This window comes from Chrysochloris asiatica, unplaced genomic scaffold (assembly GCF_000296735.1).
Source record: "Chrysochloris asiatica unplaced genomic scaffold, ChrAsi1.0 scaffold00137, whole genome shotgun sequence".
Taxonomy (NCBI): domain Eukaryota; kingdom Metazoa; phylum Chordata; class Mammalia; order Afrosoricida; family Chrysochloridae; genus Chrysochloris; species Chrysochloris asiatica.
Window position 1 is genome coordinate 5,384,103 of NW_006408655.1, and position 24,040 is coordinate 5,408,142.

At 37.8% G+C, this 24,040-nt stretch overlaps 1 protein-coding gene across 2 annotated transcripts in view; it reads right to left on the reverse strand.

Annotated features, from left to right (window-relative positions):
* NEBL (nebulette) overlaps nucleotides 1–24,040 on the reverse strand; it is a 598,576-nt gene that overhangs the window by 22,149 nt on the left and 552,387 nt on the right. The window contains exons 25-26 of one of the 2 annotated variants that reach the window (XM_006869893.1): nucleotides 20,414–20,506; nucleotides 19,641–19,790 (exon numbers count right to left, since the gene is read on the reverse strand). The exons of the other annotated variant lie outside the window; for it this stretch is intronic. Coding sequence (XP_006869955.1) covers nucleotides 19,641–19,790; nucleotides 20,414–20,506 — 243 coding nt within the window. The remainder of the gene's footprint in view (nucleotides 1–19,640; nucleotides 19,791–20,413; nucleotides 20,507–24,040) is intronic. 2 annotated transcript variants of the gene reach the window in all.

Consider the following 24,040-nt stretch of genomic DNA (forward strand, 5'->3'; position numbering starts at 1 on the left):
TGCTCCCGACCTTTGCATTCCAGTAATGATCAATACATCTTGATTGCATGTTTGATCAATTTCAGATTGAAGAAGTTGGTAGAATTCTTCTATTTCTTCCTCACTGGCTTTAGTGGTTGTAAATTTGAATAACAGTGGTATTAACTGGGCTTTCTCATAAGCGCATGAATATTATCCTATCACAGACAAAGTTATACCACATGACTGATATGTATATGTTCTTTTTTACAACGAATGCAACACCATTACTTCAATTTGTCATTCTCAGCATAGTAAACCATGTGGTCATCAGATTCAAAATGGCCAATACAGTCCATTTCAGCTCACTAATACCTAAGATATTGATGTTTATATGTTCCATTTCATTTTTGACAACTTCCAATTTTCCTAGATTCATACTTCATACATTCCAGGTTCTGATTTTCAATAGATACTTACAGCTGTTTCTCTTCATTTTGAGTTGTGCCCCATCAGCTAATGAAGGTCCATTGGTATCATCATGGTCAACTCTACTTTGAGGAGGCAGCTCTTACCCAGTCGCATTTTGAGTGCCTTCCAACCTGAGAGGCTCATTTTTTGGCACTATAACTGACAGTGTTTCTCTGCTATTCATAAGGTTTTCAGAGAGTAAATATTCGGAAGTAGTTCGTCACTCCTTCTTCCTAGTCTATCTTCGTCTGGAAGCCCATCTGAAATCTGCCCAACATGGGTGACCCTTCTGGTATTTAAAATAATGGTGGCATAGCTTTCAGAATCACAGCAACTCACAAGCTACCACACAGTACAATAAACTGACACACGAGTGGTGGATGAGTATATGGTACTATTCATATAAGATATGCAAGGATGATTTAACATTAGAAAAGCAATCAACATAATTCACAATACGAATACAACAAAGGAAAAGAACTACACATCATCATATCACAGAGAAAAAACATTTGGCAAAATACAACACTCAATCTTGATTAAATAGAAAACAAACACTCAGCAACAGAAATAGAAGGGACATTCCTAAATGTAATTAAGGACATATACACAAAACAAACAGCCAACATTATTCTCAATGGCAAGAGACTGGAAATATTCCTCTTGCTAGTGGAACCAGAACAAGAGGCTCTTTATCACCACTTATCCAGAGCAATAAGGTAAGAAAACAAAATAAAAAGCATCCAAATGGGCAAAGAAGTAAAACTCTCTCTAGTTACAAATGGTATGATCATATACAAGAAAAATCCTAAAGACCCAACAAGAAAGCTACTGTAAGTAATACAAAGATGTGACAATTTGGCACAGTAATAAAACAACATAGAAAAATCAAGTGAATTCTTTTATACTAACAAAGAGAACTTGGAAAGAACATCGGGAAAATAATATAATTTACAATCTCCACACACAAGATGGAATTCTTATGAATACATCTTACCAGAGTAACAAAAGTCCTGTACACACACACACACAAAAAAAAAAAAAAACCTACAGAAAACTACTACAGAAAGACAATAGACCCATATAAACGGAAAATATACTATACTCGTGGATAAGAGACAACATTGTGAAAACATCAATACTACCAAAAGCGATCTATAGATAGTAATGCAATCTCAATCTAGATTCCATCATAATTCTTTAAAGAGAGGGGGAAAAAATCATTAACTGTGATAGTTCAAGTTTTGTGTCAACTTGACTGGGCCAGGATTCCCAGTGGTCTGGCATTGAGATGTGGCTATCCCCATGATGAGATTTAATACAGTGTAGTTAACTCTTTGATGATTAGCTATAAGCAGGCATAGTTAACTCTATGATAATTGGCTGTAAGCAGCTGACCAATTGTAAGGATACTTCCTTGGGCATGTGCCCTGCTTCCTATTTAGTGGACACTCAAGCAAAGCTTGCTCTTTCTGCTAGATCTGGATCTTACATCTGGTTTATCCTCCAACTTCTGGTTCCTTGGACTTGAGCCAGTGGCCTGCTCTATTGTTTGCCAATATATCTCCCTGCTGGTACCACCTGCTGATCTTGGCACATCTGATCTGAACTTGGGACTTCTGTCTGCATGTTTGCCTGCCTGTCTTCCTGCTGGACCTGCCTTCTGATCTTGCTTCATTTGACCTGGAATTGGGGCTCTCCCATCTCTACTACTGTGAGACATTTTCTTGGTACATACTTCCTTTATATATACACATATATAAGTTTCACTGATTTAGCTTCTCTAGAGAACTCAGCCTAAGGCACTAACTTAATATGGAAAAGCAAGAGACTCCAAATAAACAAAATACTACTAAAAAGTGGTGGTGGCTGTGGTAGTGTGCCATGGAGTCCATTCTGACTCATACAGTTTCCTGCATATGGTTTTCCCTGCATACAGTTTCTGAGGCTGTGAATCTTTATGGAAGCAGAAAGCTTCATCTTTCTCCTGCAGAATGGCTAGTAGTTTCAAACTGCTGACCTTGAGGTTAGCAGCCAGACTTATAACCACTAAAGTAGGAGGCTAAAAGTAAGAACAAATTAGGAGGCTTCACATTCTCTGATCTCAATACCCACTACCCAGCCACAATACCCAAACAAACTGGTACTATTTCATTAATAGAAACATAGACCAATGGACTAGAATTGAGAAACCAGGAATAAGTGTAAAACCTAGAACTATAAAGATTACGAACAAAAAAATAGGAATAAATTTAGGGGTCCTAATTGTTGTTGTTGTTAAGTGCCGTGGAGTCGGTTCCAACTCATAGTGACCCTGTACAGGGTTTCCAAGGCTCTAAATCTTTACAGGAGCTGAACGCCTCATCTTTCTCCTGTGGAACAGCTGGTAGTTTCGAACTGGTGACCTTGCAGTTCGCAGCCCGATTCGTAACCACTATACTACCAGAGCACCTTTACATGACATAAATAAAATAGCAAGCATAACTGAAAACACATAAACAGAAGAAGACAAACTAGATGACTGGATCATCTTTAAAATTAGACTCTTAGGATCAACAAAAGATTAAAAAGAACCCACAGAGTAGAAAAAAATTTTGGTGATGATACATCAGAAAAGGGACTAATCTCTAATATTTACAGAAAACTTCTATATCTCAAAACAAAAAGACAAATAATTCAATTAAACAATGAACAAAGGGTATAAATAGACACTTCACCAAAGAAGAAAACAGGTGACCAACAAACAAATGAAGAAATGCTTGCAATCATTAGCCATTCAAGAGATGCAAATCAAAACAACAATGAAATATCATCTTACCTCACTATTAATATCAAAGTCAAAGAATAAAAAGCAACAGAAAATTAGAAATGCTGGTGAAAGTGTGGAGAGATTGGAACTCTCATACACTGCTGCTGGGAATGTAAAATGGTGAAATGACTGTGGGTAACAGTATGATGTTGTTGTTGGTGTTAACTCAAATTCCGACCCATAGCGACCCATTCCGAGGAGCAGCTGGTGAGTTTGAACCGTCAACTTTGTTGTTCAAATGGCTTTGCAGTCTGGCGCCTTAACCCACAGTGCCACACCAGAACTCCAGTATGATACTTATTAAAAATTAAAAATAGAAATACCATATGATCTAGCAATCTCACTACTAGATATATATCCTAGAACGATAAGAGTCATGACACAAACAGATATATGCACACCCATGTTTATCACAGAGTTATGCACAATAGCAAAATGATGAAACAACATAAATACCCATCAGCAGACAAATGGATAACCAATCTATGGTGCAAACACACAACAGAAGACTATGCAATGTTAAAGAATAATGATGAATCTGCAAAATACTTCATAACATAAGTGAATATAGAGGACATTACGCTGAGTGAAATTAGCCAATCACATAAGGATACACTTTTTCTTGTTTTTTTACAGCAGTTGTTGTATGAGACTACTAGTGTAAAAAGACAAGAAGAAGTAGACACATAGAAAGAAACATCCTTTAAAGGCTCCCAGGAGTGAGAGATGGAAGGAGAGTCAATCACTAGCTGGAGGGTGGTTGTTGTTAGGTGTTGTAGAGTCAGTTCTAATACACAGTGACTCTGTATATTAAGTTTCCGAGCTGTAAATCTTCACAGGAGTAGAAACCCTCATTTTTGTCCTGGGGAGAGACTAATAGATTCAAACTGCTGACCTTTCAGTTAGCAACCCAGCTTGTAGTCCACTACACTACCAGGGCATCTGCTTTATACTATGTGGATAAAATTTCATTTTGTGACACTGAGTTTAATCCCCATTTTTGCATTGTGGGGATTAAAACCAATGCCACAAAACAAAATGTGTATGAATTGTTGATGGAAAACCAATCTGCTCTGTAAACTTTCATTCAAATCACAATTAAAAAAAAAAAAGTAAAAGAAAAAAGAAATCTCTGAAAAATGAGGCATTGGCAGATAAGAAATACTTGTGTGCGTGTGTGTGGGGCGAGGTATAAAGCAATAAGGAACGAAACATATAACAAAGAACCTGGGTAACAAGATGTAAGAACCAAGCAAAATACAGAAATTAAGACGTATCACCCAGCTGTATGAATCCATGGAAATGTTAAATAGCTCCCTTACAGTCAGGATGCAATCACAACCACCTTTAGCCTAAAATCGGCAATGGGAAGGATGTGGGGCACCTGGGTGAAAAGGGAGGTGCGAAAAGAACATGCAAATTGGTGAATGCAAAGCTACCATTAGCACTTCACTGTTTTACATATAAAATAAGCAAGTAAATGTATCTATTCTATCATCCAATTTACATAATAGTTTTCAACTATTAAAACCAAAATAATTATTTTCATTTTCAGCGCTAATGTTCAACCATATGAAAAACAGGAATATCTATATTTTTTACACCTATGCAATTTATAAAGCTCTTCCCAAATGGTTTTTTATTTGCCATTTCATTTGCCACATATGCTATAGCCACATACGTATCATCCCTGACTATCAAAACTTCTCCTGCTCCCAATTTAACCTCATAAGAAACACACTTTTAATGCTTTATTGCTTGCTACTTCAAGTGTCAGATGGTTTTCTTTCATACACATGTGGAATACTTTGATTGAATTTTGGTAATTCAATGAAAGACACATGTGCATCTTAGAACAAGTGCTACTCATTAGTATTTGATCCTTTCCCCAACTTCACACTATGAAAAAGAAACTTAAGACATTCCAGTCATTCTATCTCTATTGAGACTAGAAATATGGATTTCCCTAAGGGCTTAAATTCAATCAGAACCCTGAACCTTTGGGTGGGAGGAAGGGGTTGTAATAGAACCAACTCAAAGTTTTTAACAGTTTACAATATGTGCTTTCATATACTCTAAATGTAATGATGAAGTAGTTAAATCTAATTATATGATAATCTACTCATTGGATTTCACATTATAAAGGAATCATTCTGTTTTCTTGTCCATTAGTTTCACAATAGAAATTTAAATTTTCAGTCAACTTTTTTTTACATATTCCTAAACATACATGAGTTGTTGTGTTGGAGAAGAATATTAAAAGTACCATGGACTGCCCGAAAAACAACCAATTTGTGTTGAAAGAAATGGTGGTGGTGGTTGTGTGCCACCGAGTTGGTTCTGATTTATAGGGTTTCCGAGGCTGAAAATTTTTATGGGAGCAGAAAGCCTCATCTTTCTCCACCAGAGCAACTGGTAGATTCAAATTACTGACCTGCGGTTAGCAGCCCAGCTTGTAACCCATTACACTACCAGGTTCCTTGATGGAAGGAGTACAGTCAGAATACTTTTTAGAAGTCAGGATAGTGAGACTTTGGACTTGTCATCAGGAGGGACCAGTCCTTAGAGAAGGACATCATGTTTGGTAAAGTGGAGGACCAGCAAAATAAGGAAGACCTCCAAAGATATTGGCTGGCACAGTAGCACCAGCAATGGGCTCAGTTGTAACAATTGTGAAGCTGATGCAGGCCTGAGCAGTGTTTTGTTCTGTTGTGCACAGGGTAGGTATGACTCAACCGACAAGATGAAACCTAACAACAGCAACAAACTGACATGAAGCTATCAAAACAGCACTCTTTTGACAGATATTATCAAGCTCTCAAATTCAGTTGGAAAATAACAACCGAGATTCTCTTGTTCTTTTATTGAACATTTTTTCCCCACAGACACCAGGCTACGAAGGAATTAGTTTTTACTGGAGTAGGCAGAAGTCACCAATCAGTAATCAAAAAATGTAAATGGTGGCTAAAATAGAAATACTACAATAGAGAGTTTATTTTAATGAAAACAAGTAGATCAAAATCGGAAGTGTGTTTTCCAGGAATTTATCTAATTTAGTTATCTAATTGCAAAACTCCTGATGTGGCACTGCAGGGTCAGCACTGGACCTTGAACCAAAAGGATGGCTGTTCAAGCCTACCAGCTACTCCTTGGAAATCCTGCACAGGGTCACTATGAGTCAGAAATGACACGATAGCACTTAGTAGTAACAATTCTAAAACTATGTTGTTGTTTTTAAATGCCGTCAACTCGGGTTCCAACTCACAACAACCCTGTATAGGGTTTTCAAGGAGCAGCTAGTGAAATTGGTGAATTTGACCCACAGGCCTCCTGGCTCAAAGTGGACTTTGCATTAACCAAAAGCGCCACACCAGGACTCCAAATCTTTAAGGGAGCAGACGGTCTCACCTGTCTCTCATGGGGTAGCTTATGGGTTTGAACCACTGACCTTGCAGTTAGCAGCCCAACACCTAAGTCACAACACCCTCAGGGCTCTTTGAACTATGCTGATGTTTAAAAGCCAATAATCATGAAGGTGGGAGAGATGTCACTCCACAATGGGAAATAAAGATAACAGAAAAATTAATGTGAATACTGGGCAAAAGTTTTTATTTTCTAGAAACTATTCATATTGAAAGACATCTCAAAATACTGCTGGTTGGATGTACATCCACCACTTTCAAAAAATATTACAGTCTATTATAATATTGTTTACTGTGTTTTATACTTTTCCTCAATGTAATGTCAAGTTTAACATTTAGCTGATAGCTACTATCTTTGGGGTCTTGGTGCATATTCCAGTATGTACAGCTGAGTCTGGGAAAGTAGTTAATTCTGCTTGTGCTTTGGGTTTTTTCATTCAACAAACACTAAAAACACTCCTGCTCCTGCGGTGGTTTTTGTTGTTAAGTGTTGTTGAGTCGGTTCCAACCCATAGTGACCCTGTATAGGGTTTCTGAGGAGCAGCTGGTGAGCTTGAACTGCTGACCTTGGTAGATACTGGGGAAAAAGCTAAATGACACATTCGTTCTCTGTCTTTACAAAATTCATAATCTAACAACAATCCAGATTATAATGTGATCGAAGCCATACTCAGGACAATATGATTTCAGAAATCTATATGAATTCAAAATTATGATGGGTATTTCTATACTGAGTTCCTACAGAGGACAGATGTAATAAGTAAAATATTCAAAATACTGGGATGTATATGATAACAGAAGTATTGATGTAAGAATAATTTACTGATTAATTGGTCATTAAAGTACTCAGCTGCAACCTGAGATGTTAGCAGTTTGAACCCATCAGTTGCTCCATCAGCAGTTTGCTTCTTTCAAGATTATAGCTGGGGGACAAATATTGTATGAGATCACTATTGTAAAAAGTCAAGAGGAGCTTTCACACGAAAAGAAATATTCTTTGATAGTTACCATGTGTGGGAGGGAAGAGAAAGTAATTCACTGGTAGCAACTGGTGAGCTTACGCTGCGAACCTTGTGATTCAAACTGACCTTGAAGTCCAGTACATTAACCCATAGTGCCACACCAGGACTCCAGCTAAGGGTAGACATTTGTTAACTTGGGTGGTGAGGAAGGCAATATACAACAAGGAGGAGGCTGGCAAATACTTAGAGGGAACAGAGGTAAATATTATATCCAGCAATAACAACTATCTGTATATATAGATACACGGATAAACAGGCTGAATGGGTGTGGGAGTATACCTACAAATATATAAAACTTTGACACTGGATATTTGTACAGGAGTATTTGGAGTGGCACTGTAGGATCATCCCTGGACTGTAAACCACAAGGTTAACAGTTCAAACCCACCAGCTGCTCCTTGGAAACGACACAAGGTTGCTATGAGTCGAACCAACTAGATGACACTTGACATTTACCTTTGAAGTTAACATATCAAGGAATGTGGTGGAGCATGTTGTTGCTGTTGTTCAGTGCCAATGAGTTGGTTCCGACTTATAGCAACCCTGTATTGGGTCCCCAAAGAGTGGCCAGTGGGCTTGAACCACCAACTTTGTGGCTAGCAGCCCAGTGCTTATCCTACAACACCAAAGCAAGATTCCAGGGTGAAGCATACCCGGGGGTGGGGATTATGAATATTTCTTATGTATTACCAAACACACTGAGGAAAAGATTTGCTGTGCCTAGGAACTTAGGACCATTGTCTTGTGGGACACCACGGTCAAGTAGCATAACAAGGTTCACAAACAATGTTCTGCATCCTACTTTCGCGAGTAGCAATGGGGATCTTGCAAGTTAATATAAGGATTAGACAGGTAGGACAGACAGAACGGAGAGCTAGAGAAGAACAAGACAAAAATGAGTTTGTTAAAATGCCTGGAAAGACGTGAAAATCAGTTTTGTAATCCTGGTAAATACTTATTTGCCATGGATTTTTGGTGGTAAACATTGGCAAATAAAGTTTATGTGTATCTGTGGATGAAAGAAGAGTGATTTATTGAAGACTCTTGAAACAATCCAATGGACTAATGGACCACTTGAACATAAGTTTCCACAATCCTGAGACCAGAAGAACTAGATAGTTAGTGCCTGACTACCACTACTAGCTGCTGTGAAAGGGATCACTTTAGGAGATCCTAGACAGAGTAGGATAAAATGCGGAACAGAACTCAACATCATAAAGAAGACCAGACTTACAGGAACCCCAATACTAGGAACCTTGGTCACCCTTAAAGTCTAGAACTGAACATTTTTTTGGTTCAATTTTGAGTAAAGCAATAGATAGGTATATTGGCGGACAATATAAACACACGTGAGGTATGCACTCCATAGAATAGTCACCCATTTGAGATCAAAAGGACAGCATTTCCTGGATAGGAAGACCTAACATTGTGTCAATGGCAATACTACCCATAGCAAGCTACAGATACAACGCAATACCCATACCTGGCTGGCTTACAAGCTTTCATGAGGGTGTTTACTGTCAGAATGAGGAGGGTAAGATAGACTCCCCACTGAAGAGTTTTGTCCAGATGGGTCTGGTGATGATAGTATTTTACGATTCAATTGTGAGTAACTGTTATCAGGACTAATAGAGATTATCACAATTGTAAATGTAGAAGTATAACTAAAAAGAGGGAGTAGTTAATATGTTATTTCAGGAACAGTGGACCCTGGGACCATCTGGAGAGAAGAGCGAGGGAGCCTCAGAGATGGTGGCAGAAGTGATAGCATAGAGAGAGAGACAACAGCAGGGGACTATAGACCCATAAACTGAGAAACGCAGTGTGTCTGCAGGCAGGAGGTTGGCTTGCAAAATGTATTCTTGGGATATTTAAATGAACATATATTTTCAATGTGGTATGTGCACATCAAAAAAAAAAAAAAAAAGGAGGGTGTAACAGAAGTAAATACTGTTAATTGATGGTGCATGGAGGGGTTTACAAGCATTGCAATGATTTGTTCAATGGAAAACCTATGATCTGCCCTGTAAATCTTCAATCAATTCACAATAAAGACTTTAAAAAAAAAAAGGCAGCATTTACCTAAGGCAGGGGTGGGGACTGTCCATATTTATTGTTGCTGTTAAATGCCACTGAGTAGGTTCTGACTCATAGCAACTCTGAATAGGTTTTCCAAGGAGCGGCTGGTGAACTTGAACTGCCAACCTTGCAAAATCATTTGGTCTAGCCCTACCAAGGCAACCTCAGGTGGGACTCAAAATTCAATAAATCTAGGAGCTTTTTTATAGCAACATAAATTTACATTTGCTGTTGCTAAGTGCCGTCGAGTCAATTCCGACCTGTAGTGACCCTACATAGGGTTTCCAAGGAGCAGCTGGTGAGTTTGAACCACTGACCTTGCAGTTCAAACGGCTTTGCAGTCTGGCTCATTAGCCCACAGTGCCACAAATTTGCATTAAGTGACTCATAATAATAATGCAAGTTTTGAGGGACAAGGAACATCCAGGACACACAAGGACATATATGAGCACATTGACAGGAAAGACTTGAATGCTTCTCATTGGCTGCCTGTGGCCCATCTGACTGTATTGCTGTGATTCAGAGGACAGTCAGTGCCAGGCAGACTGGGAGTATACACATTGTGAGTGTTAACATACTGTGGAGAAACTACAAAGGTCCAGTGATGGTGAGACAAGATGTGCTGAGATGACCATCGCTACCTTGATTACTTTGCCTCCCATGACTGATGACGATGTTGTCAACTTCTTTGTTGACATAGATGGTAACTCCAATACAATTTTTATCCACAAATCCATGATCAACAGCCTTCGTGAAAACAATCTCAGGTGAAGACTAAAGAAATCACAGCACACAGAAAAGACCTCAAGAGTTGATGATATGAACATTGGATACGTTCCAGATTCAAGATGCAAGATTAGACTGGCGATCAAAGCAAAATAATCATGTCCCTGGCCTCACAGACTGGATAGTTATTAAAACTTAAGTGGTGTGACATCCTAAAAATGGTGACTACAAAGAAAGGAAAAGTTGATGCAGTGTCGATCTTTCCAAGAGAAATGAACAAATTTTTCTGTTGTTGAGGTCAAAGGCAATCTGTGTGCCTAGTTCATGGTGATACATTACCAGGAACAAGAAAAGCTGATCTGGAGCATCATGACAAATCAAAGCATGCTAAACTCAATGAATTGGGAGGCCAAATGTGTCTGAATAAAATCACTGCTTTTCAGCAGAGTTTGGAGTCACAACAAGCTGCTTTCACTTGTGGCATAGATGTTATTCAGAGTAATGCAATGAAGCTCCTCACAAAGAAGCTGAGGCCTCATGTAGAAGGAGAGTTTGTGAAAGAGCACATGGTAGCTGCTGCAGAGTTGCTAGCACCAGACAGAGTAAAATTGTTTCAGTTTGTCTCAAAGAACCATCTCAAATCAGATTACTGATTTAGCACAAGATATTGAAAAACACTAATGGATTCTGCAAATATTTCCAATTTTTCTCTCAGGCTTGTAATAAGACAATGTAACAAATATTGTCCATCTGGTCATTTTAATTCATGGGATAACTGCAGAGTTTGACATGTGAAAGGAATTGCTGTCACTGAAAGTCATGCATGGCACTACAAGAAGTGGGGACTTGGTTGAGAGACTTGTTTTATCAATGAAAAATCTTGAGCTAACAGTTGAAAAGGTAAGTGGCCTTACTACACATGGAGTTCCAGCCATGATTGTCTTTCAAAAGGGTTAATTACATTTGTCACGAAAGAACCGAACCATCTCAGTCTTGATCCAACTGACTGAATTATATACATTGCGTCATGCACATAGAAAGTCTGTGCACAGTTGCTATGGCTCAACAGTGTGATGTCAACACTAGAGTCATGCAGAAATTTTGTCAAAAGCAGAGGGTTTAGCAGTTGCCACTTTAAAGAGTTACTGAATGATCTTGAATTTGGGTATGGTGATCTTGTTTATTACTATGGAGTGCAGTGGATGAGTAACAGGAACATGTTAGTGATGTTTTACAAACTTTAGGAGGAAGTTGATGGAGATGAAGAGAAAACCTATCAGGGAACTCAATGATATCAAGTGTCTATGTGATCTAGTGTTCATGGTGAGCATTCCAAGTAACTCTCAGAGATGAATGTCAAGATGCAGGACCCCAACCAGCTTCTCAGTTCCCTGCTTTCAACTATGAAATCATCTGAAGCTAAATTAAAGCTGTGGAAAGGGCAACTCTAAAGGAATAACATGGCGCTTTTTCCCACTTTGGAAGGACAGAAGCCTTCTAGACTCTTGAATGTGCTGGTGAATGTGCACATCTAATTAAGGCATTTAATGAAACAGTCAAGGACGTGAGAAGCAAACAAATAGAACTGAACATCTTTGCTACACCCTTCAATGTAGAATCAACTGATGTGCCTGATAACCTACAACACAAAATCATTCAGCTGCCAGGCGATGATGAGCTAAGTACAATAACCTCCCACTCCTTGAGTTCTATAAATGTTACACAAGCAGTGAAGAATTTCCCACTTTAAGGAGACAAGCATTGACATTATGCATCTGTGTTCAGAACAACTTGCTGCTGTGAGCAGTTCTTTTCAGAACTTGCCATTATGAAGAATCAGCTGCACTCCACCAACACAAGCCTGGAAAAGCAGTTGTGAGCAGCAACATCATCAATACCAGCTAACATCACAGGCCTTACCAAAGAGAAGCAATTCTAGCCATCACTTTAGGGGTGAGTTCATTATATGTTTAACCAAATAGAGCAGGCTGATTTTTAAGTTAATTTTGTATGGCCCGTGAATGATCTTATAAATATCCAAATGGCCCTTGGCAGAAAAAAAGGTTCCCCCACCCCTAACCTAAGGACAAAATTCAGAAGAGTTGGGAAAGAAGGCGGAATGGGAATCAGAAACACAGAAAGGAATCAGGGTAAGTGAGTTATACTTGGGGGATTGCAATTGAAATGGAATGAAGTGTATGATTTGTAGAATGTAAAACTGGTGATCTGCTCTGCAAACCTTCACTCAATTCACAGTAAAACATTAAAAAGAAAAAAACGTTTTATTGATTTATCACATATAGCCAAGCCACTTCTTTGTATTTCAGATCAAACTTTAATTTCACTTAGTTGTTTATTCAACAGAACTTACTGTCTACCTTAATCCAGTTACTGCTCTAGGTTTTAGAATAGAGCACAATATTCTGTCGTAATAAGTTTTATATTGTGAGAGATGTTGTTGTTGTTGTTGTTATGTGCCGTGGAGTCGATTCCAACTCATAGTGACCCTGCACGGGAATTCCGAGGCTGTAAATCTTTACAGGAGCAGAAAGCCTCATCTTTCTCCCGCGGAACTGCTGACTTTGTGGTTCCCAGCCCGATTCGTAACCACTACGCTACCAGAGCTCCTTATAGTGTGAAAGATAGATACAAATACACTAATATGTAATAAAATGTCAGTAAGTTAAAAAGAGATTATGGAGAAAAAGCAGGGTAAGGAGACAGAGAAATATGGACATATATAGGATGAATGTTTCTAGGTTGAACTATCGAGGAAAGTTTTTCTCATTAGTTTGTTAGAGACCTGAAGGAAGTGAGTAAGCCAGGAAAATACCTGGAAAAGAGTGTTACCAGGCAAAGGGACCAATGAGTACCATGGTAGGAGAATGCTTGGTATGCTGTCTGTCTGTCTGGAGCTAAGAGGCTGACAGAAGGTGAAACCAGAAACAAGGCCAAGAGCCAGATCATGCAACACCTTGTAGATCATGAAATTTGGATTTCGGTATAAGTTCAACTGGAAGCCAATGGAGTATTTTGAGCTGAAATGTAGTATGAGCAGTCATAAAATCACTCTGGTAACTGGGTGAAGGCCAGAACAAAGGAGCTAAGAATGGGATTATAAAAGCCAGCAAGCCTATTTCTGCAATCTTAATGAGATTAACTTGTGGTGCAGTGGAAGTGGTAAAAAGGGACTCAATTTGGAATAGACATATTTTTGAGGACAGAGCCAAGAGCCTTAGAGAGAGAAGGCAGTAAGAATGAGTCTAAGATTTTTGCCTGATTATGTCATCACGAGAGACCGTGAACACAAACACAAAACTGAGTTGTTTTGGTTTTGTTGGGGAAGATAAAAAATAAAATTTTGGTTTCAGGCAAGTAAGTTTTGAGATGCCTATCGACTCAATGGCACTTAACAACAACAACTAAACATCCAGCAGTTGGACATTTTGTCTGGAATCTGGGGGTTCTTAGAATAAGAAGGTATTTTGCTTTTGGTATTTCTGCTCTTCTATACAAAGGACAAATGTCAACAATAAGAAAGTCAGAGATATTGGAAATAAAAATCCACAATGCTGTCTCTACACCTTGAGAAAATTGCTAATACTGGTTTCTCAAGGCTGCTTGTAGGACCTCAATCACCCAATGCAGACTCGGTGCTTAGACAAGCTCTCCAAGTGGATTAAGCCTCCAAGGCAGAGAGACTCAATTTATCTATCAGTCTAGGAAACTGGTGCTCAGAATAACCTCTGAATCACTCCTGCAGGATATAATTCATGGAGTTATATTCAATCAGACCCTGTCTCTAAAGAGACTGAGGCTCAGCACTGTCTGTACTATGGTTCCCATTGTCTACTTCAGCCTATTGTTTAGACACTCATAGTCCCTCAGCTCAAGACGTGCCAAACTAGTCCAAGTTCTCTCAAGTGGTGTTTTTCTGCCTAAAACTCTCCTTTCCTATTTAGCAGAGATCTGGCTATTTCGAACCCTCTGCATTCTTCCGTCATAATGCCTTCCTGGCACAATGGGTGTCTGCATATGGCTCACCAATCCGAATGTGAGTTCTTGGAAGTTATACCTGTATGCTTTATTTATGTGTTCCCAACATCTCTCACACACAGAGGTGCTAAATTAATGCTTGGTAAATGACCAGATGGAGTTACAGATCCCTGTAAAACACCAGGGCAATTGGTTAGCTAATTGACCACTGTCCTCCTGGCACAATGCAGATGAAATACTCAGAGTTCCATATGAACTAAAGCACCACTTGCAATGTAAACTCCTACAAACTACATGGGATGAAATAAACTAGAGCAGAATTCAGAAATTTGCTTTTTTCTAAGGCAGGACACTGAGCTATCCCAATAAGGTTCTCGCACAGCACAATGGAAAAGTTCACAAGGTTGGAAAACTGAAAATGTCCATTTTGAAAAGTACATCTACTTTTCATTCTCCATCACACTCCCATGCCCTTTTCTGCTCTAGAGGAAAACAGAAACACATAAAATACCTGAAGCAAAACTGAATGTAAGTTCAAACTGAGGAGTGTAAACACTAGGTGGAATTGCAAACACGTAATAACACTAGCAATAAAAGAAATTGTAAGTTAAGGGTAAAAAAAGAAAAGAAATACTAAGCAATACCAGAAGGCAAATGCATGTTGCAGGCAAGTTTAACGAATGACAAGCAACAAGATGAAAGGAAACATTACAGTGAAATAAGTAGAAACCATCAGGATTATTTCCAGGAAAGGAAATTTATGTCAAATAAAAATAAGTTAACCTAATCTAATACCAAAAGGCAATAAGGATCATATCAAATGATACAACTCAAAAATCAAAAGAAAATTGGATGATGTTTAAATAAAAGCCCCGTTTATTGAATCAAAGTAACACAGTAGACATGTAACATGAAAACCCTGTGGTAACCTAATACATTGGAAAGTAGGTTGAAATATAAAGAAAGCCCAAAATAATTGCATAAGAAAATGAATATACTCAGTAACCAAAGCAAAATTGGAAAACATCATGAGAAACACAGAACTAAAACAATAATAAAAATTTAAATGAGAAGGCTAATATGTTAATATGAGAAAATCACATGTCAATGGATCTGTCAGGTTAATCAGAATGTCCTCTAGAAAGACCCAAGCACTGTGGTTCTCACAACAGCACAGCTGTTTAATTCACAAAACACAAAAGACCACCTTCAGAACACAAATACTGTCTCATATACAGAAAGAAGAGATGAAAGTTTGTATAAATGTATGTATGGCATTTAGCTTGTTGTTGTTGTACACCATAGAGCTGTTTTCCACTCACAGCAACAGTGTATAGGGTTTCTGAGAGCGACTAGTGAGTTTGAACTGCAGGCCTTGTGGTTACTGATCCAGTGCTTATTTACAGTGGGAATGTAAAGTATCTTGGAAAGTTCCTTGTCCTACACCTTTCTTGTACCAAACAATAAATCTAAACGTCTTGGTTATGCTCCCTCTCTGAGAGCTCCACCAGTTAGTGAGTATGGGGACTGGAGTCCAGTGTCTGGGACCCTTGCACACAGCACTGCACTCACTGTTACAGTAGAGAGACAAGCAAATCTTACAGAGTATCTTTCTGTTCTAAGCAAATTTTACTGTGCAAAATCCTAATCTAAACTTAAAGAAATCTACAAAACCTGGACAAAAAAAAAAATCATACTTCTAAATACTTAAGAACTTTGTTGTCCTTTCTCTTACCACTCACAAGGATTGTTATAAAATTCTTTTCAATTTCTACCGTGGTATTTAAGCAAATACATATGATTGACTGTGACTGTTAAAGACACTAGAAAGTTTCTTCCAGCAGCTGCCATCACCATAAAAGGTTCCTCTTTTTCTGAGTCAGTCAATACCTCCTTACCAGAACCCAACACAAACACACATTTCAAAGGGGCCCCTATATTTCAAAGCCATTGAGAAGGCATGCATCCTTACTTCTTCCCATCCTCACCAGAAAGAAAGAAAAGAAAACACTGGGAATGTGTTCTCTTCAGCTATGCTTTAACGTCACTGAAACGTATCAAAACAAAAATAGAATTGTTTCCTTGCAAAGCCTTCCACAATAAAAATTGTATTTTAAAAGACCAGTTATGCTTACATATATTGATAGATATGGTTCTAGATTTTAAAATATTAAGTTGGCCATTTCATTCAGTCACCAAATATTGGCTGAATGCTTGTCCCAAAGACTGGAGGTACAGCAGTATACAAAATAACCAATATCCCTGTTTTCATAGAGCTTATATTCTACAGAGACAAAACCAAGCAAATAAGCAAGTAAAGGCAGTCCTCGACTTTTGTCATATTTGAGTTATGATCTGCACTATGACCATTTTATCATTGGTAATACATACTATGTAAAATGATTCATATGACTTCTGGTGTGGCACTGTAGGATCAGCACTGGACTGCGAACTACAAGGTCGGCATTTCAAATCCACCAGCAGCTACTCGGAAACCTTATACAGGGTCACTATGAGTCAGAATAGCCTACTCGATGGCACTTAACAACAGCAACATCATACTCAGAGGTTCACTGATGTTCAAAGATTGAATTTATAATGATAATGACAAAGGCGGTAAAATAACAGTGAAAAAGAAAAAAGTTCAACATGTCAGAACTGATTTATGTGGAATCTGAAATACCTCAATTAAAAATAATAAACATATATGTGTGTACATATCTATATGTAACTATTATTTCTTAATCTGTGCTGTCTAAAGAAGGTGAAATGAACAAATCATTGATTTTGCAGAATTCTATCATGCAATCTCCAGCCTCATTTCTATCACCAAGGCCGTATTTTCCAACTACTGATCCTTCCTCCTTGCTCCTAACCTTTGCATTCCAATCAACACTAATGATCAATACATCTTGACTGAATGTTTGATCAATTTCAGATTGAAGAAGTTGGTACAATTCTTCTATTTCATCTTCACTAGCTTCAGTGGTTGGTGCATAAATTTGAATAATATCAGTATTAACTGGTCTTTTCTGTAGGCACATTGATATTATCCTATCATAGATAGCGTTGTACCTTATAACTGATCTGAATAAGGTCCAAATTCCCCTTGACCTAGTTAGCTTCCATTTAGTATAAGGATGTTGTAAGACATCATGGAAAAATCTCGTATCTTTTATTTCCATTTTTCTAAGAAACTTTTGAAGCTCCCTTGTAGTCACATCTCAGTTTGAATGTCTCTTCCTTAGGGAAGACTTCCCTGGCTCCAAGACCAGATAGAATTCTCCAATAGCTCTCACCCCCTCCCCTCACAACTTACTCTGTATGAAATTATACATTACTTGTACAAATATGGTCCCCACAATATGCTAAGCCCCTCACCTAGAGCACATGTCTCTTTTGCTGACTGCTGTCTCCAATGCCCAGATCCAAGCTCATGTCTTGTACACAAAGAACACTCACTAAATATTTGGTTAATAAATGAAAGAATGTGGCACTTATGTGTAGACATGAAGTAAAAAGGTCACTGCTAGAGCAAAGTCTCTATATCCAAATAAAAACTAAGCCCGCTACTATTGCGTCAGTTTCAACTCATCACAACGAAACAGTCCATTGCATTTAGGAAGCGGGGAACAGGACTGAGAAACATCAACTCCAGTACCCTGAATTGAGTGACAGTAAATACAGTTGATCAAATGTGTTCTTGTATTTGCTTTGGGTTTTATTTAGCTCATCAAGCATCAACATTATTCTGTGTCTCTAGAATTACTGCAGACACTAATGGTAAAAATCATTAACTCTGCATTGGAAAGGAGCAAAAAATATGAGGTTACTGAACTCTGCTAAAGAATTAGGCATAGAAAGGGAGGAGATCTGCTCATATGCATTTTATCTACAATAAAGCAAAAGTTTTTACAAGCATTTCACAAGCTTTCTACCAAGTGAACACCAGTCTGAAGTTATAATTTAAGATATATAAAATATACCTGATTTTTTCTCATTAGTGTTTTATTTTAATGAAATGTAAAAAGAAGAAGAAAACTCAATTATACAGTTACAGAGCTTTCATAGGTTCACTTATGTCCTCAAGCACATTACTTTTTTTCAGAGGTGCTAATTCTCAACATCAGGTTTTCCTGTCACAGGAATTTCAGCAAATTAGGCTTTTATGATTGAAAATAAAATCAGGTTGTGTTTTTCCCTTCTATGCTTCAGGCTTCTTTCCCTCCCAGAGGCACTAAAATGTAACTGCTAAAAGGTGGGGAAGGACAATACCTTAAGTCTAAACAGTAACAGCTCTGTTTACTAACAAAAGAATTAGTTTAACTTCCAAAAAAAATTCTTCAAAAGCTCTACACCCAATCCACCATCTTGAACACTGAAGACAGGAAAAAGTCTAGGGAAAAGGTGGTGGTGGTGTGCTGTGGAGTTGGTACTGACTCATAGTGACTCTACAGAGGGTTTCTGAGGCTGTAAATCTTTATGGGAGCAGAAAGCCTCATATTTCTCCTGAGGAACAACTGGTAGTTTCGAACTTCTGTCCTTGAGGTTAGCAGCCCAACTTGTATCCACATTGCTACCAGAGCTCCTTAGGAAAAAGAAAGGTTTATAAAGTATAGAAAAGGTTGTAAACAATCAACAGTATTTTCCATTTAAAAAAACAAACAAACACTTATATACCAAGTATTATACTCGATTTATTTATGGTAAGCTCTAACCCCGGTTCCAAATTTGTACTCAAATACACATAAATTCATAGTAGCCTCTTAACTATACAAATATTACTGCAAAACTGATGTACCTCAGTTTCTGGAAATCAGATACAAACCATGCACAGTCCTCACATGTCCACTATGGCTGTATACATCTGCCTCATACAACTCTCATGAAACACACTCATGCAGTAAACCCCAAGGCCCTTTTGTCATGAAAGATCTACTTGTGGTGATAGTAGTGAAGTCAGACAGAAGGAAAATCATGCGTAAATGCAAATTAGTCATTTACAAAATGCAGACTCTTAACTTTCTAAACTTAATTTAAAATACTCAGTCCATCCAAATCAAATATGGGTGCCAAGGTGAAGAATGTGTTAGAGACATTCAGGTGTCATATGTGAAAACAAATTAATTTTCTTGGAAATCGGTTGATGTTTGATACCTCCTTCATCAGACGTTCTTGTTACCTCACTGCAGCATGAAAAGCTAGGGTAAATCTCAGATATTTCTGACTTGTCGTCCCCCAGACCTGTACCAAAGGTACTGCTGGAATGAGAGCGAGACCGGTGTCGCCTATAGTTATTCGCTTTTTCTAGAGTGAAGGGAAAATATTCATATTTGTGATAAAACGACTTACAGGGCAGAAAGAAATAAAAATCATTTAACGACTTAACAGTGAAAAGGGGCAACCGTTTAATAATAGATCATTCCAAATCTCAGTTATTATAACATTCTAACCACTTATTCTCAACCTTCAGCTAAACTGCTTCAACTACATAAATGGTTCAAAGATCATCCATACTCATTTTTTAAGTTAGATTTTAAAGAAACCTGGGAAGTAGGCAATTGACAGTTTTTGCTAAGAACTAAGAAAATTTTGATGACCTCAGCAACTTGGTACAATCGAAGTAACTGCATTTGTAAACCCAGAAACTCTGTAAAATCATGTCCACTAATAAAAATCAATTATAGGTAAGGCTCAACTATCTTTATAAATTAATCTAGGATAAGCTAATCTAAAATATATTTAAAAGTCCATTTACAGATTTTATTTTCATGAATGATAATGGCACATGAAAGTACCTGAACACTTTATTGGTTTTCCAAATTCTCAACTTTAAAAGTGTACATTATGCAGTTGGCACAATGAACCTCTACAGTCTACTTTCAGGACACAAGTGTGTAGATGGGAGAAACTCGAAAAGTAAGCAATACCAGAAAGCATATGGAGACTTCTAGACTGAATATTATCTTCCAGGGGATCAATGTCGAAGATGGATCCAGGATCTGTGCGCCAAACTTTGAGGTCTTTTACCAAAAGAAAGAAATCAACAAATTAAGAACTTAAAAAAAAAAAAAAAAACCAAAACAACAACAAAAGAAAAACAGTTAACACCAAAGACAGTCAAACAAAAATCTGGGAAGGGGTGCGTGTAAAAAGCAAACATAAACAAACCCAGTGCTGCAGACTTCAGAGAAGAACTAAAAAGGATATTCAATTTTACAAGTATTTGTTAAGAAGGCTTCATAATTAAATTTCACTTGCTTTGAGGGAATGCTTGTGACTTTATCATGCAGCACATGGGCACCTGGGGTGACTGTGTATCACCTCCACAGCATCCCCTCTGTCCTAAATCACTCTTACTCTCTACTCACTCAAACAGGATGACTGACAAAACCACCTGATTAAGTACCTTCGAGTAATCCATAGGAATGATTGAGAAGTTAGTGTCTTAGAAAACTGCTGTCCTAAAACAGAAACAAATGTTTGAGATGTAGGCGAGTGGTCAGCCCGTTTTCTTTCTGAGTCTAATATCTATATTTCTAAGTGCAAGTTAATCTATGTAAAATACATGGATTAGAAAACTGCTAAGAGCAAGGTAATGAGCAAGAAACAACAGGGATGGAAAGATGAATATAGAAGTAACTTCCTGCTTTCAGTGGGTAGTTCACAGCTATGGTCAATGATCAGACTATGCAAACCAATTTATTCTGCTTTTTCAAGTTGGAGGCAAATTCCAAATTTAATAACTGCTGAGGTTACTAGTCTCTCCAATTAATGGTTGTCAAATCTTAAAATAATCTCTTTTGTATTGTTCCAACAAATGGAAAGAAAGAACCTAGTGATGGATGTTGTCGTTGTTGTTTCCAACTCGTTGTTGGTTCCAACTCATGGCGACCCTGTTACGGTTTCTGAGGAGCAACTGATGGGTTTGAACTGACAACCTTGTGGTTTGCAGTACAGTGCTTATCCTACAGCACCACAAACTGAGGAGAAAATCCAATTAATGAGTAAACTGAAACTAGACATCTGCTTTTCTGTTTTTAATTAATAGCATTAAGAGCTTACATATGCCAGATATTACCTGAAGTTATAAAATAACTTCAATAAAATTTCATAATTTATTAAAGTAGGTACTATTATTATCCTTAAGGAGCTCTAGAAGCAGAGTGGTTTATATGTTGGACTTCCAACCGCAAAGTTTTAATCTACCAGTTGCTCCACAGGAGAAAAATGAGGCTTGCTGCTTCTGTAAAGATTTACACTTGCTTTAGCATCTCTAGGCTGGAGAGCACGTTTCATAGTCTCTTCTGATATCCATTCTGGCCTTTTCCTTCTTTCTTGTCTTCCTAATGACATTTTCCTTTCTTCCTGTATGATGTTCTTGATGTCATTCCACAACTCTTCAGGTCTTTGATCATTAGTGTCTAATGCATCAAATCTGTTCTTGAAATGATCTCTAAATTCAGGTGGAATATGCTCAAGGTCAAATTTTAGCTCTTGTGGACTTGTTTTAATTTTCCTCAGCTTCAGCATCAACTTGCATATGAGCAATTGATGATCTGTTCTACCATCTGCCTCTGCCTTTGTTTTGGCTGATGGTATGGAACCTTTTCACTATCTCTTCCCACAGATGTCGTCAATTTGATTTTTGTGTGCTCCATCTGTTGAGGTCCATATGTACAGACCTGTTGAGGTCTTTTATGTTGGTTAAAAAAGCATTTAAAATTAACAAGTCATTGGTCTTGAAAATTCTATCAAGTGATCTCCAACATTGTATCTATTATCAAAGCCATATTTTCCAGCAACTGGTCCTTCTTTGTTTCCAACCTTTGCATTCCAATCAACAGTAATGATCAATACACCTTGATTGCATTGTCTGATCAATTTCAGAATAAAGAAGTTGGTAGAATTCATCAATTTCATCTTCATTGACTTTAGTGGTTGGTGTGTAAATTTGATTAATAATAGTATTAACTGGTCTTCCTTGTTGTTGAGTGCCAATGTGTTGGTTCTGACTCATAGCAACTCTGTACAGGGTTCCCAAGGAGCATATGGATATTATCCTATCATAGACAATATTATACTTCAAGATAGATCTCAAAATGTTTTTTTGATGATGAATGTGATGTCATTCCTTTTTAATTAGTCATTCCCAGCATAGTAAACCATATGATCATCAGATTCAAAATGGCCAATACCAGTTCATTTCAGCTCACTAATGCCTAGGATATCAATCTTTAAGCTTTCCATTTATTTTTTGTCAATTTCCAATTTGCCTAGATTCATACTCCATACATTCCATGTTCTGATTATTAATAGATGCTTACAGCTGTTTCTCCTCATTTTGAGTTGTTAACTCTGAAACATGCTCTCCAGCACAGAGCTCAAACAAATGGAAGAAATGAGAAAGAAAAAGAACTGAATAGAAAATTTCGAAGACCAGCTCGAGAAGACAAAGTCAAGTATTAAAATGAAATGTACAAAGACATGGAGTTAGAAAGCCAGAAGAGAAGGCCATACTCAGCATTTCTCAAGCTGAAAAAACTGAAGAAAAAATTCAAGTCTCAAATTGAAAGACTGAAGGATCCCATTGGAAAAATACTGAATGATGCAGAAAACATCAAAAGAAGATTAAAGGGATACAAAAGAGTCACTGTACCCAAAAGAAATAGATGTTGTTGAACCACATCAACAGATAGCATATGATCAAAAGACAAAGGTACTGAAGGAAGAAGCCCAAGCTGCACTGAAGGAACTTTCAAAGAACAAGGCTCTGGGAATTAATGGACTAAAACTTGAAATATTTTAACAAACTGATGCAGCACTAGAAGCACTCACTCATCTATGCCAAGAAATTTGGAATGCAGCTACCTGGCCAAATAATTATAAGAGATCCATATTTATGCCCTTTTCAAAGAGAGGTGACCCAATGGAATGCAGAAATCATCAGATAATATGGTTAATATTATACGCAAGTAAATTTTGCTAAAGATAATTTTAAATCAGCTGCAACCATACATTGACAGGGAACTGCTAGAAGCTCAAGACAGATTCAGACAAGGCTGTGGAATGGGGGATATTATTGCTGAGGTCTCATGGATTCTGGCTGAAAGTCGACAGTACCAGAAAGATGTTAAATTGTGCTTTATTGACTATGCAAAGACTTTCAACTGTGTGGATCACGACAAACTATGGACAACATTTTGGAGAATCAGTATTCCGGAACACTTAACTGTGCACATGAGAACCCTCTACATAAACCAAGAGGCAGTCATTTGAATAGAACAAGGGAATGGTTTAAAACAATGAATGCTTTAAAATTAGGAAAGGTGTGTAGTAGGGTTGTATTATTTCACCATGTTTATTAACCTTGCTTGCTGAAAGTGAAGAGGACTTGAAACATTTACTGATGAAGCTCAAAGAACACAGCCTTCATTATGAGTTGCATCTCAATGTCAGGAAAACAAAAATCCTCACCACTGGACCAATAAACAACATTCTTATCAATGGAGAAAAGATTGAAGTTGTCAAGGACTTCATTCTTCTTGGATCAACTA